The sequence below is a fragment of the Aspergillus fumigatus genome, chromosome 2 (genome assembly GCF_000002655.1).
Source record: "Aspergillus fumigatus Af293 chromosome 2, whole genome shotgun sequence".
Lineage (NCBI taxonomy): Eukaryota > Fungi > Ascomycota > Eurotiomycetes > Eurotiales > Aspergillaceae > Aspergillus > Aspergillus fumigatus.
In genome coordinates this window covers 4,104,341-4,117,699 of record NC_007195.1, presented here as the reverse complement: position 1 = coordinate 4,117,699, position 13,359 = coordinate 4,104,341, and the positions used below count along the sequence as shown (strand labels likewise).

At 50.4% G+C, this 13,359-nt stretch overlaps 5 protein-coding genes across 5 annotated transcripts; 1 reads left to right on the top strand and 4 right to left on the bottom strand.

Moving 5' to 3' along the window:
• Positions 1–14: 14 nt before the first annotated feature.
• AFUA_2G15600 (uncharacterized protein) lies at positions 15–1,828 on the bottom strand. The gene is made up of 3 exons (XM_750802.2): positions 1,049–1,828; positions 727–989; positions 15–665 (listed from the first exon to the last, which is right to left on the bottom strand). Exons 1-3 carry the CDS (start codon positions 1,518–1,520, stop codon positions 453–455), a joined length of 948 nt encoding a protein of 315 aa, XP_755895.1. The 5' UTR covers positions 1,521–1,828; the 3' UTR covers positions 15–452.
• An 8-nt stretch (positions 1,829–1,836) lies between these two features.
• On the bottom strand, positions 1,837–7,401 carry AFUA_2G15590 (sulfite reductase (NADPH) subunit beta). The gene is made up of 4 exons (XM_750801.2): positions 7,067–7,401; positions 6,843–6,982; positions 2,400–6,776; positions 1,837–2,337 (listed from the first exon to the last, which is right to left on the bottom strand). Exons 1-4 carry the CDS (start codon positions 7,095–7,097, stop codon positions 2,314–2,316), a joined length of 4,572 nt encoding a protein of 1,523 aa, XP_755894.2. The 5' UTR covers positions 7,098–7,401; the 3' UTR covers positions 1,837–2,313.
• A 479-nt stretch (positions 7,402–7,880) lies between these two features.
• Positions 7,881–10,041, bottom strand: AFUA_2G15580 (inositol phosphorylceramide synthase regulatory subunit KEI1). The gene is made up of 2 exons (XM_750800.2): positions 9,538–10,041; positions 7,881–9,424 (listed from the first exon to the last, which is right to left on the bottom strand). The coding sequence occupies exons 1-2, from the start codon at positions 9,577–9,579 to the stop codon at positions 8,480–8,482; spliced, it is 987 nt and encodes a 328-aa protein (XP_755893.1). The 5' UTR covers positions 9,580–10,041; the 3' UTR covers positions 7,881–8,479.
• Positions 10,042–10,135: 94 nt separating this feature from the next.
• On the bottom strand, positions 10,136–11,847 carry AFUA_2G15570 (Rab family GTPase YPT6). Its single transcript, XM_750799.2, has 5 exons — positions 11,503–11,847; positions 11,416–11,441; positions 11,256–11,344; positions 10,750–11,149; positions 10,136–10,688 (listed from the first exon to the last, which is right to left on the bottom strand). Exons 1-5 carry the CDS (start codon positions 11,550–11,552, stop codon positions 10,630–10,632), a joined length of 624 nt encoding a protein of 207 aa, XP_755892.1. The 5' UTR covers positions 11,553–11,847; the 3' UTR covers positions 10,136–10,629.
• Positions 11,848–11,927: 80 nt separating this feature from the next.
• Positions 11,928–12,847, top strand: AFUA_2G15560 (H(+)-transporting V0 sector ATPase subunit c''). Its single transcript, XM_077804221.1, has 4 exons — positions 11,928–12,160; positions 12,216–12,250; positions 12,309–12,400; positions 12,469–12,847. Exons 1-4 carry the CDS (start codon positions 12,103–12,105, stop codon positions 12,821–12,823), a joined length of 540 nt encoding a protein of 179 aa, XP_077660382.1. The 5' UTR covers positions 11,928–12,102; the 3' UTR covers positions 12,824–12,847.
• The last annotated feature ends 512 nt before the right edge of the window (positions 12,848–13,359 follow it).

Here is a 13,359-nt window from a genome sequence, read left to right as displayed (position 1 = left end):
CCTGATTGGGGCGGGTTCAGGTGGCAAGATACTATAGAGCCCCTTCAAGCAAGTATCTTCAATTAAAATTTACAGAGGTAGCCACAATGTCTATTGTTTCCTGGGGTTTCTTTGGCCTCTTCTGAATAATGTCGGATCCTTCGACGTTGCGAAGGGAGCAATCGGGTATTATTTGTTCTTTTATGTAGTTATCCTCAGCGAAAGACCATTAGAAAGGAAGTGATTGAGGAGTGTCTATACGATTGGCAGTTAGTAGCGCAGGTAGGTACTAGGTGTTTAGCATTATTGAGATCGAATACCACTGGATGAATGGTCGAGTTTCCCAATCAGAGTCAGGACGAGAATAGTGGTAGCCGCTGTATGATCCATAATGGCCAGGTTTACAGATGGAGTATTTCTATACATTGTGGTAATCGTACATTGATTCATCCCGTCAAGTACAATATCGAGGCTCACCCTTGCGCATTGATGCTAGCTTGTTCCTTTTGCCTCTTCCGATTTTGCTTCATCGCCCAGCCCGTCATCTCCGGTCGAGCTGGGTCGATACGAGGTGCGCTCATCCGGTCCAGGTAGTCTTCACTATCAATGGCCGCCTCAAGCTGCGGAACATTCTCCAGATCCTGCTGGATCATGTAGCTCTCGTATGTCTGCCATGCTTCCTCGGTCTGTTTGAAAGCAAGTTAGCACAACCGGCGTCTCGCGATACGCAACAGTCGAAGGACGAACCTCTGCATCCACCCATTCATACATCGTCCATTTCTCATCCTGCATTTTCTTAAGCAGTTCCAGGTTGCCCGCAACCATGGCCGCTTCCGCATCTTCGGCAGCTTTGATCTTCACATCGATCGCGCGAGCCTCAGTCTGCTCCTCTTCGCCCTCTTTCCGGGCCTTGACCCTTCCCTTCGCAGGTATCTCATCCAAAGCATCGATATGATGAAGCTGAGGGTGTAACTGCACGACAGCAGAAACAGGAGACAGGTGCAAATTCTCTGCAAATTCCACGTTAGCAATTCCTCTTCGTTGTAATCAAGCAAAGGGGGTCACCCACGTCCACGGAACGCCGCAAGCATATACACCGGGTCCCCATCCTCAGGACCCTTAATCCGCCCTCCAAGTGTTTGCACCCGCATAATATCAGACCCTTCCTTACTATCCATCCCGGCCATTTCCACATCCACGTTCCCCTCCATCTTCACCTTCCCACCACCTGCAGCAGCCCCAGAGCTGAACCCGCCAGCTAAACCGTAGGAGCCTCCATCCCGGGCGCTACGAGACCTCCTCATGGCATCGCCATATCGCAGTCCCTTGCTGACATCGTAGTTCACTCGTGTCTGGATCGGCACATCAACCTCCACGAGACCTGTGTTCGGCTTCAATCGGAAAGCGGTCGGTTTCTGCTCGTGTCTCTCGTCGTAGGGATGTTCGGCGGATCGATCTAGGTACTGGAGAACGAATCTGGAAATCTCGGAGTCTGTTAGGTACACATCGTAGGATGCGATGACAGGATCCGAGTCGTCCATGAGGGGTGAAATTTGGCGGCTCGAATTTTCAAAAGGATCGACGACTGGGTGTCCTAATCACTGCAGGAATGAATGAATGATATACACAGGACTTGAGCAGCTATATAATAATAGAATGACAGAGCAGCTTCCCCTCGATAGCCAAAATTCCTGATCTTCAGCTTTCTACATTTGGAGAAGCTCCCAGAGCGACTGCGGGACAAGCGGCAGAAATTAATTTTTTGGCTGTACACCGCCTACTGTATAAAGCGTAGGCTTCCATGATCGATTAAGGGCACCTTACTCCGTATGGTTGGGGGCCTAAATACTTTTGAGGCACCTTTTTACCCCAAGAATCACCGCTCGCTCTCCTTTTCTATTCTGCCCACTCAACGCGTGCATGCTCAATTTGATTTTGTTGTAAAGCACATCTAGATGGCGTGATCTAAGGAGCTTACACCTACTATTCGTGCTCGGATCTGTGAGCTGCATGATATTGGCTGGGGATACAAGCGCATTCATACACGATATCCCCCCCAAATACTTTTGCACCCCCACTGTATCCAATGGAGACAAAAGACACAAGCTTTGATGGCCAGTCATGAAAGGGAATCGTGACTCATTTATTGTTCACGTCAAAGGACGCAATGAAGGATGTATTTGATCTAAAATGCAGTGCAAAAAGACAATGACAGGTTTATCTGCAGGCATGACGAGCATATCTCGGAGCGGGACATTTAGCATCAAGGTGAAATCGCAAGGGCACGCGTCCTGCTATCCAACAAGGAAATTAATCGTAACTTTTTATCATCCTTCACTCTTCATCCTCCTCAGCAACCTTTAAACGAGGTTAGTAACTGCTCAAAAGCCTTAAGAAGAGTGATTGATAGGCCAACATACCCCTTCGTGGAAATTGGTGCCATCCGTGGTCTTGTTAATGATGCCAGCCCGGATACACCAGTCTCCGAATCGCTCCGGAGTCTCACCATCAGTGTTGCGCTCAAGTGCGTACCGCTTGAGCAGACCCTTCATGATCTCGAGGATCTCATCCTCCTTGATAGACTGGCGGTACAGCTTGTTAAGACGCTGTCCGTGGTAACCACCGCCAAGGTACATGTTGTAAGCACCGTAGGCCTTACCGACAAAGGCAACCTCGGCGAGCCAGGGCCTGGCACAACCGTTCGGGCAACCGGTCATACGCATGACAATGCTGTCGCGTGCCAAGCCAACCTCTTCAAGGGTCGACTCCAGCTTAGAGATCAGCACAGGAAGGTAGCGCTCAGACTCGGCCATCGCCAGACCACATGTCGGGAACGCGACACAAGCAGAGGAAGACAGACGCAGACCGCTGAAGGAAGTGTTGTCGAGCTTGTGCTTGGCCATTATCTCCTTGACAGCAGGCAAGTCCTCGTCTTTGATGTTGGAGAGGATCAGATGCTGGTTACCAGTCAGGCGGAACTCGCCCTTGTCGAGCTTGGCCAATTCCCGTAGGCCCGAACGCATGGTGAACTCAGCTGTGTCCTCAACACGACCGTTCTCGATGAAAAAGGTGAAGTGGTTCAAGCCCTTCTCATCCTTCTGCCAGCCAAAGGTGTCGACGTTGGAAGTAAACTTGAACGGGCGGGGTTCAGCAAATCGCAAACCATCGGGAAGGAGGGCCTCCACCTTGCCCTTGAAGGTCTCAACTCCCATGTCGTCAATGGTATACTTGAGACGAGCGTGCTTACGGTTCTTGCGGTCACCAAAGTCCCGCTGGACGAGCATAATCTTCTCACAGACAATGTGAGCCTGATCAGCTGGCACGTAACCAAACATACGACCGGTCTGAGGGTAAGTCTTCTTGTTGTTGTGAGTTGTACCCATACCACCACCAGCGAGGACATTGAAGCCCTCAAGGTGTCCGTCAGCGCCCTTGATGGCGATCAGACCAATATCATGCGCATAGACATCAGTATCGTTGTGAGGAGGAATGGCGATGGTGATCTTAAACTTTCGAGGAAGGTACGTGGGACCGTACAGAGGCTCGTGGTCCTGAACCGCATCTCCTGCCACTTGGACCTTGTTGTCGTCATCATCCTTCAGCCAAATCTCATGATAGGCGGTAGTGGCAGGAAGCAGGTGGTCGCTAATCTTCTTAGCAACTGCATGGGTTTCGCGGTGAAAGTAGGAAAGCTCGGGCAGAGAACTGCACATGACGTTACGGTTGACATCACCGCAAGCAGCAATAGTTGTCATGAGCGCCTTGTTGATAGCACGCATGGCGGAACGAAGGTTACGCTTGATGACACCGTGGAACTGGAAGGTTTGTCTTGTGGTGAGCTTCATAGTCTCGTTTCCGTATGCGCTGCTGATCTCGTCCATCTGAATCCATTGCAAGGGAGTAGCAACACCACCAGGAAGCCGACAACGGATCATGAAACTGTAGGCTGGCTCAAGACCCTGAGCCTTCCGCTCATCGCGAACATCACGATCATCCTGCATGTAGGTGCCGTGGAACTTGGTCAACTGTTGGTCACTAGCGGAAATGGCACCTGTGGTCTCATCCAACAAGCCCTCAGCAATGGTACCGCGCAGGTAGTTGGACTGGATCTTGATGTCCTCATTGGTCAGGGGCGCGGGCTCCTCTGGAAGACCTTCTACCTTGTCGACGCCTAGAGCTTGCCAAAGGCGAGGCTCCCACTCAGAGTAGCCGGTTTGGTAAGCATCTGGGTCCTGATCGTCACCGAGACCAATATCCGTGAGCTTGCGGCCACCAAGGAAAGCGATACGAGCGTCGAGATCCTTGGCAGGCTTGTTGTAATAGATCTTATCCTCCTTGCGGGGCCAGTAGTGGCTGTCACCAAGACCAAAGACAGAGTACTTGATAGTAGAGAGATCCAAATCACCAGAGTTCTTTATGACTTCCCAGAGGCTGCGACCGTTCTGAGGGAATTCACCCTGGCCAGCAGTACTGGTAATGAAAACCACATTCTCCTCTGTCGCGAGATCCTCAGCCGGGTAGTCATCCATGGCTATGACCATGGTCTTCAATCCTCTAGCTCGACCTCGATTTCCGAGGCGCTTGGCGAGAGTTTGAGCGTTACCGCCATCAGAAGCAAAGAGGATTGTCAAAGGCGCTCCAAAAAGACCCTCAAGCAGCTGCTCATACGAATCCTTGGCCTTACGCTTCTGCAGGGCGCGGACTTCAGTGCCGTATGATTCAGAGAGAACAGCAGAGAACTTGGGTTTCCGGTTCATGAGCTGAGTGAGTTGGTTGTCTCTGCGAAGGAACTCCTCGAGCTCCCGTCTGAGACGATCGGAGTCGAGAGCGAATTTGGGTTCGCCTTTCGTTTCATTCTCAGGGTTCCAGCGGTACAAAGGCCAGTATCCAAGGTCAATGGCCTTTTTCGTTTCTTGAAGAACGGTGAGAGCAGAGTCATTTTCCTGGTTGTAGGGTAGATAGGCGACAACGACGGAAGGACCCTTGAATTGCTCGGCCTCGGCCATTGCCTGGAGAACCTGGGTGTAGGAGCCATAGACGGCAACAGAGGCGACGTAAGCATTGCCAAAGTTCATGGCGTACAATCCGATGTCCTTCTTCCTGCGAGTTGGGTCGGCAGCAGCACGCTCCGAGTAAGGTTGGGAGTCAATAATAAGCATGTTGACATTCTCTCCGGAGGCGAGAACATGATGCACACCAGAGTTGCCAAGATCATAAGCCCACGCGTCGGAACCGATGAGCCATTGGGACTCTTCAAAGAAGAGCTTCTTCGACTCAAGGAGCTTCTTAGCTAGCTGAGACTCGTCCTTGGACAGAGTCTCAATCACTTCTGAAGCCAGCTTGTTCGCCTTTGAAGCGTCCTTGACATTCAGCGCCCAATTGGACAACGATGATCTGGAATCTGAGGTGAAGTCAGTGGACTTTGAAGCTTCTTCGACTTCCCGGACGAAGCGCTGACGGCGCTCCTTTCTGGCGATCAGCGAACCGAATCCATATTCAGGGCTCGCCGCGATAGTGGACGAAATGCCAGCGTTCTGAGAGCCCAACTGATTTGCAATGTAAAGGCGCTCAGCAAATAGTTGGTTCAGGATCTTCAGGTAGGCGTTCTCAACGTGAGGCTGTTCCAGGGAATGCTCAGTGGCGGGGGCTTTGGCGCTGCCGATCTCGAGATTCTGAATAGGGGAGGAAGAGTTCAAGTTTTGAACGATACCGCGCAGTGCCTGAACTGCAGTAGACGGCTCGACATATCCAAGTCTGTACCCAACAATTTGAGGGGTTGGTCTGCCAGCAGGGGGGGTCAAGCTGGACAAGAGATCCATGAATGACGGACCCCACTTGGTAGTCTTGCGAACCTGCTCGAGAACGGCAATCTTCTCTACAGAGCTGGGAATGGAATTCACAATCTGGCCTCCGACCCAAGGACGGTAAAGACGAGCGGTGATGAGTCCGATGTTCTCGAGCTCACTGTTGGCTTCCGCCTTTGCGAGAACATCAACGAATACTCCGGTGGAGCCAAAGATGAAAATGGCCGACTTGGCATCCGAGGGACCAGTGTATTCAATCGCGCGGTAGGTGCGTCCAGTGCTCTGGGACAGAATCCTCCAGATCTGGGCGGTCCACTCGAAGATGTCGGCAGCGCTGACCGGACGGACCGAAGTTGCAGCATCAACGGTTGTGGCTGCAGAGCTGGTGGCATGGCTGTCCGTGCTGCTATCTCTCCGTGACGATCCGACGGATGAGTTATCAACACTGACGCTTGAAGGAGTCTGGGCTGGCGGCGCAAGGGTGGAAGCAATGCCACCTTGGGCAGCGGAGCTCTCCGCAATCTCGTCAGACACGGTGGCTACGCGACCGGAGTCGGCATATAATGTCTGTGCCCCAGACTGAGACTCAGTGCTTCTGCCCAGGTTGAGCAGAGATTTGATAACGTCCACATTTTCTGCTTCAATGGCATCCTCATTCGCGGAGTTGGCGGGGTCAAAGAAATGAATAACACCCTTTCCGGATCTGTGGGCTAGAGCATGAGCGGTGATGGCAATATCCTGTGCCTCCTGGATTGTCTCGGAATGCAAGAAGGTAAAGCCACACTGGCGTATCGAGCTGATGACGGAGAAATCTGGGAATGGGGAGGGCTCCAGGGCGACATGAATGACGATTGGGGAGTTCGCTAAACGGTAGAGGCGAGGAACGGATGAAAGCAGGACAGAGGAGCCGGTGACGACGGAAACTGCGTCGCCTGCCTGCAGTGGATGGAAGGCAGAAAGTAGAGGGTCTTCATTAGAGCGTACCGCTACCACCTGTCTACAGTGTCAATCCAAATTCTGCGAAATCTTCGTGATGGGGTATGTCGCGAGTTCACTCACCTCAGGTGCAGATCTAGGAAGGATGCTACGAGCATTGCTCGCCTTCAGAGCCTTGAGGGGCTTTGAAAACAAAGAATCTGTCTGCAGAGATGGCTGAACGGAGAGGATGGTGTCGCTGACAAGGTAGGCAACTCGTGCAGCTGTTTGAAAAATTAGCGACTGATCGCAGGGAGAATGTTCCAGTTGGAACATGACAATAGCATGCACTGGGGAATGAGACTAACCTGCTTCCGCAGCAGATGAAATGGATGCCATATCTGGTAGTAAATGTGCACTGCGCTCTTCACTGCGCAGAAAGTGGGATGAACTATATGTGCAGAAATGTAGATATCACCGCATACGGCGACTCCCACTCAATGCAACCTTGGCAGAAGAACAAACAGAGTATGCAGAGGAAAAGAGAGGCACTCAAATGAGATTTAAGTAAAAGTCCTCCTAACTTCTTCACAATTATCTCCCAAAAAGAGCAGACAACGGGAAAAAAAGGCACTGAGTACACTACCCTCTCCGCCATCGGGGGTTGGATCATCAGCCTTCTGATTGGACTACGATCACGACATCGATGCAAACACCCATCCAACGCAGGAACAAACTTGCCGTTTTGGTTGAAGTGCGGGGGTCCCGTGACTGTTAGCTCGAGCACGTCAGTTTTCTTCCTCACCTTGGGAGGTCTTGGCGTCGGTGTTTGAATCGGTCACCGAGCTGATGATCTGGTGAGGAGGGACTGACTCTGTATTTTCGAAGCAGAGCTACTGTCCGTCGTAGTCATGTATCTAGCTTAGGTTAGAGTGAAATGAATGTCTAATAGTGGAATTCTCTTGAGTAACAGACTGAAACGCGGAAATTCTTATGGATGGTCAACTGCAGGACCATGATTATACCAGGCCAGTCTCTCGGGCGAGAACTTGGTGGCATATCAAGAAATCAAAAATCAACTATCTAGTTACTCAAGGTCGTGACGGATGACCAATCTCTCTAATGCCATCACTTTCAGACCGGCTGTTAGTCAGCTGCTGTGAGGTTGTATGCAATAAGTTTGAAGACGAAAACTATCTCCATTATTGATGATGATGATGATGACGATGTTGATGATGAATTTCTCAAGACGCCATATTAAATGCTAAACCCATATCGTTATGAAATATACAGGGCCTATACTCCCAAATCCACACCCAAGAGAACAGGCGTCCACCAGAGTAGATCCGTCTGATTCCACGTGTCAGCACCAATTACATCCGCATGCCATATCCGAGAAAAACCTGACCCGAACGCCTCTTCCATTGAAGACATTCATCAAAAGCGAAGGGCGAAAGACATGAATCATGAAGCAGTCACCCAGAGCCCAAGTCCCCACCCAACCATGTTATGTAGATCATTTCGGCATATGAATTAAGTAACAGGAACAGGAACAAAGAAGATCACAACGACTTTGAGCCAATGTTAAAAGGGGGATTATCAACAGTGGCGGGCCTTGTCGATTCAATTCTATACAGTGACAAGAGCGCAACGATGGTCGGCCACGATTCCTAGCCATTAAGCAGGAGAAGGGGCGACAGGACAAGATGACTTCACGTGTCATTATGTGAACAAAGTATGTCGGCTGCTAGGCAGCGATATATGCTGGTAACCGAAGCAAATCACCGGCCGTCAGTCCAGTCATGCATCTTCAGATTCTCCGGGATCGGTTGCTGGAGTGCAGCGGCCTGAACAGTGGCTTGCGAGGGCTGTGGAGGCCCGGTGCCCGACCGGCGTCTTCTTTCTCGTTCCAAAGGACCAGGAAGCTCCTGGCCGCGAGCACGAAACTTGCGATCCAAGCTGTCCAACCAGGCACCGTCCTCATCTTCGCCCAGCCAGTAACTGCGACCAAGGCCAATCATAAGACGGCCAAGCCTGCCCTGCCAGCCTTGGCCATCAGGGCTATATGGCGAGAACGGCTCCCGGTCGATATCAGCAACACTAGCAACGCTAGCGATGGAGGTATTGCGGCTGTGCGTGGGGAGCTGTGTGTGGCGTGGGATTGCGACGTAGAGACGTAATTTCTGGCGGGCAAAGGCGAGCATGACGAACACGAAGTAAATGCGGATAATCCACAGCAAGCAGATGAACACAATGCTTTGGAAACTCTCGGGCTGGGTGACGGCATTCGTGAGGCCATCCGGGCTTCGTGCGGAGTTTGCATTGGTGGACGAGGAGCTGTATTTGGGGTTGGTGAAGCCGGCGGTTTGGGAGATTGTGTCGCTGCCCGGTCCCTTTGCGGTCCCGTTATCGTAGTGCTGTGAGATAACGAGGAACCATGTCACACCAAACGCAGCTGTGTACGCGGCATTAATGACCGTGTCAAGGAGGTAGAGCCAAGCGAGGGCGAGACACTGCAGGGGCGACTGTTTCCGAATATGCGGGAAGAGATATGCTGTAAGACCGAGCGCAATAAGCGAATAGAGGTACATAGAGAGCTGGACTGGCGACAGATGGTAGCCGGTCAATAAGGCGAGCAAGCCATAGAGACCACTGATCTTGTTCAGCAGCAGGGAAAGTGTGATTAAAGAAGCTCCGGTCTCCAGGCTCATTACATAAAGAAATGTCTATTGGAGTCATCGTTATTGAGTATCCACACACTTGACAGATCTGTCGAAAGACGAATGGAAGAGTTTTGCAATCCCTTCATTTTGAGGTCATGCGACGAAAATTGACGTACCTCTGGCCGCGGCACACGGAGGAAACGGGCTGAAAACCCCATGATGGATGCCGCCGATGAGGTCGGTGAGGAGAAACCGATCGTGGCTCAAAGACGGCAGAAAAAGGAAAAGGAATGGAATGACAGAATAAGATGATGGTAGAACGACAGGTCGGGATCGGATGAAGAGAATGGAAGATGGCAAACGAGGCTGGTGCTGGGTAGTTGGAATGCCCAACTTAAGCAGCTGTTGCACAGGGGCGGACTTGGTCTTCCGGACGATCCGCCCGCTGATCGCTACCTTTTCGTATTCGTTTACCTGAGGCTAAGACTACTATGTGATTAATAGCAAGCCCTGAGAATGGCAAATGATGACAATTGGCGTCGTTATCCTATTCTCACAATCCTTAGTCTTTTTGGCATTTACGAGGTGTAGATAGAATTGCCTCTTCCGTTTTCTTGCAAACCAGTCTATTACATTATTTCAGCGTCAACTCCGGATGCATCTGTGGTCATTTTCAGCGGTAGTCTGTAGCTCAGTAAAAACAATCAGGCAACCTCCATGGCTTGGCGACTGACGCAAACTAGGTAAACACCAAGTCGCAATTAGAGCTATTTTGTGTATGTTCAATACCACAGCTGTAGTGCACTGAGAGAGAATGTTTCTGCCTGCCCGACTAAATAGCCAGAGACTGGATTCAATTGTACCTGACTGTATGAGGCTTGGAATATCAGCCTACTTTTATCAATAGACGAGGTCAATGCACGACATTGGCACACAGAAAAATGGTGGATAATCTTCCAATCATGCCAACAGAACAGAAATTCCTGACGGGGCAATGAGACGCTCATATCATGCGCAAGTAGAACACTCATCTCTGCCTTGTAGCAAGTTGGCGAGGACCACTCCGAGACCAAAGCACTGAAGAGGCACAAAATTGAAAAGACTTCAATCTAAAACGCTGTTCGACCTGAAACATGGAATGGAGACAGGCAATGTACATATTAAGAATGGTAAAACATTATGGACAATCTCAATTATCGTCATTGAGATCAAATCATCAAAGGGGCGAGTAGCAATTATAAACAGGTAATCAAAAGGTTGATACAGAATTAGCACGCGCATCCATCGTTGCTTGTCGTCTCTCTGGGGTTGATATTGACGTCGATCACTGTACGAAGAGCAGTCAGTCTCAGAGGAAGCAAGCCGGCGGCTGCAGCAAATAAACCCACTTTGCGACTCTCTGTTTGCTTCACCCTCCATTCCAGGAAGGGCCTGGGCTATCCTCCTGAAGAGTTGCTTCACATTGTGGCCGACCTTGGCGCTGGTCTCAATGAACATCAGACCATTCTTCTTTGCCTCCTCCTCGCCTTGAGCTGTGGTAACTTCCCGCTTATCATTCAAATCGGTCTTGTTGCCTACTAGCACGATGATCACATCGTTGCCCCGCTCACCACGAACATCATCGATCCACTTGCGGGTATTTTGGAACGACTTGGCGTTTGAGATATCATAGACGACAACTGCGACGCTCGAGTCTCGAATGTAGGAAGGAATCAGGGATCGGAATCGCTCTTGACCGGCCGTATCCCAGAGCTGGAGTCGGACTGTTCTATCCTCCAGATACATTGTCTAATGCGCGAGGACAGGTTAGCTAACCCGCATATTCGGTGATGGGCAACCGCAAAAGTATTCGTGAACGCCGACGCAAATTGTCAGTGAACGAGGTGAAATCTACCTTGGACAGAAAGTCGATTCCGATCGTCGCCTGGTATGTGTTGTCGAACGAATCATACATAAATCTGGTAATCAGGGACGTCTTCCCCACTGCAAAAATGTCAGAAGCCCACCTTATGGTGTCTTAACCCCGTGTGATCGCCCAGGAAGATTGTTCGTACCGCTCTGCTCTCCTAAAAATACAAGCCTATGGATCTGTTAGCAATTGGGATAAAAAGACAATACGCTTCCGCGCTGAAAAAACGCACTTGAATTTCTTCAAAGGGTTCGAATACGACCCAACCCCGGAGGAAGCCATGGTGAGTTGTGTGGGTGAGGAGCGGTAACAAAAGAATAAGGGGTAGCCAGAGGAAGCCGCTGTATCAGTCTTATACTTCAGCAGAGATGGAAGAGATCGAGAAGGACGCTACTGTAGGCCAGGGATGTGAGAGTATAAGATCAAAAAAGCTTTTCCACTTTGATACCGATGTGGTCGCGACTAGATCAACCGTGCGAGTCGTTCAGGTGGTCGCCTGGAGAGGAGCTCGATCCATGGGTCAGTCTGGGGTACGTGAGTATCTGGTGCAATGCTTCTGGCTAAGAGCCTGCCTAAGACGGTCCGGCTTTAGTCTGTTTTGACAGGCTGGAGTACGGTGAACCACAACCTCCGCCGGCCGACGGATTAAACTCGGGCCGAGCCACCATCACAGCCGACTTAACGTGCCTGTTGTGTTCCAGCAAGACCAATAGCGCCAAACAGAGCTCCAACGTTATCGTTTACCAGTTATCCGCAGCTCTTCTTGAGACCCCTGCAGCCTGATATTCTTATTTCGAGTTTGGAGGCTGTGCGAAAGGGTTGAAGAATAACCATGGTCCTCTACTATGGAGTTGGGGCTGCAACCGTGTCACTCCTCGTGATAGGAGGGTGTAAGTACACCATGAATCTCGCGCAATGCCTGGATGTACTAACACGCTTATCCAGACATGCTGTTCCATGGAGACGGGGAACAATTCAATGTATAAATGGATACCTTCATTTCCTTCCGCATGGTCTGATCTCGTTGACACCTCTTAGGTTGGACACTTCCTCGAGTCCGTTTCACCATACGCCTGGGCAAATATTGGTATTGCTTTGTGCATAGGGCTGTCTGTTGTTGGAGCAGCATGGTATGAGCCGCTATACAACTTTGGTTTCAATAGATTTGATCCTGTCAGTTACTGACCTACGTCATCAGGGGTATCTTCTTAACAGGCTCATCCATTGTCGGCGGAGGTGTCAAAGCACCTCGGATTCGGACAAAGAATCTGATTTCTATCATTTTCTGTGAAGTCGTCGCTATCTACGGAGTTATTATGGCTATCGTGTTTTCATCGAAACTCAATCTTGTCGAGGGCGACGAGATCTTTTCCGGCAGCAATTATTACACGGGTTATGCGCTCTTCTGGGGAGGTATCACAGTGGGGGCATGCAATCTGATCTGCGGTATCTCTGTTGGCATCAACGGAAGCGGTGCGGCTCTGGCCGATGCCGCTGACCCGAGCTTGTTCGTTCCCGATCCCCTCGCATATTTCCTTCGCACCCATAGCTAATCATATAATGTCTCTATGATCAGATTCGTCAAGATCCTCGTCATCGAGATTTTCAGCTCTGTCCTCGGTCTCTTCGGGCTTATTATTGGCCTTCTGGTTGGTGGTAAAGCAACAGACTTTGGAGCTTAATTTGGGCTTCTAACAACAGTCTTCTTGGACAGAAGACTTATCGTGAAGCGAAGCTGGATTCAGTTGGACTGGATCCACTCGTGCCAATTTTCCCTTGCTTCTAAAACTTCTTGTTTCGTACTTTTTCTGTCTGTTATATAAAGCATTAAGGCGTCTGGATTTGGGTTGACTGTAGAGTTTCTCGGGTATGCAGAGAGCTGCATTAATGATTTCGCTGTTCGCTGTGGTGATGATGTCCGCTATGATGTACAGTAAGAGTTGTCCAGGATTAATGGCCAATTCAGATATCCGAGGCAGTGATTTTTTTTTCTTTCTGGCGCTTTGTAAATATGGACAATCAATGGGGGATTCCCTATCGTCCATTTGTTCGTACTTCCGCGGAGCGCGGTCCTTCTATCACGAAGTCG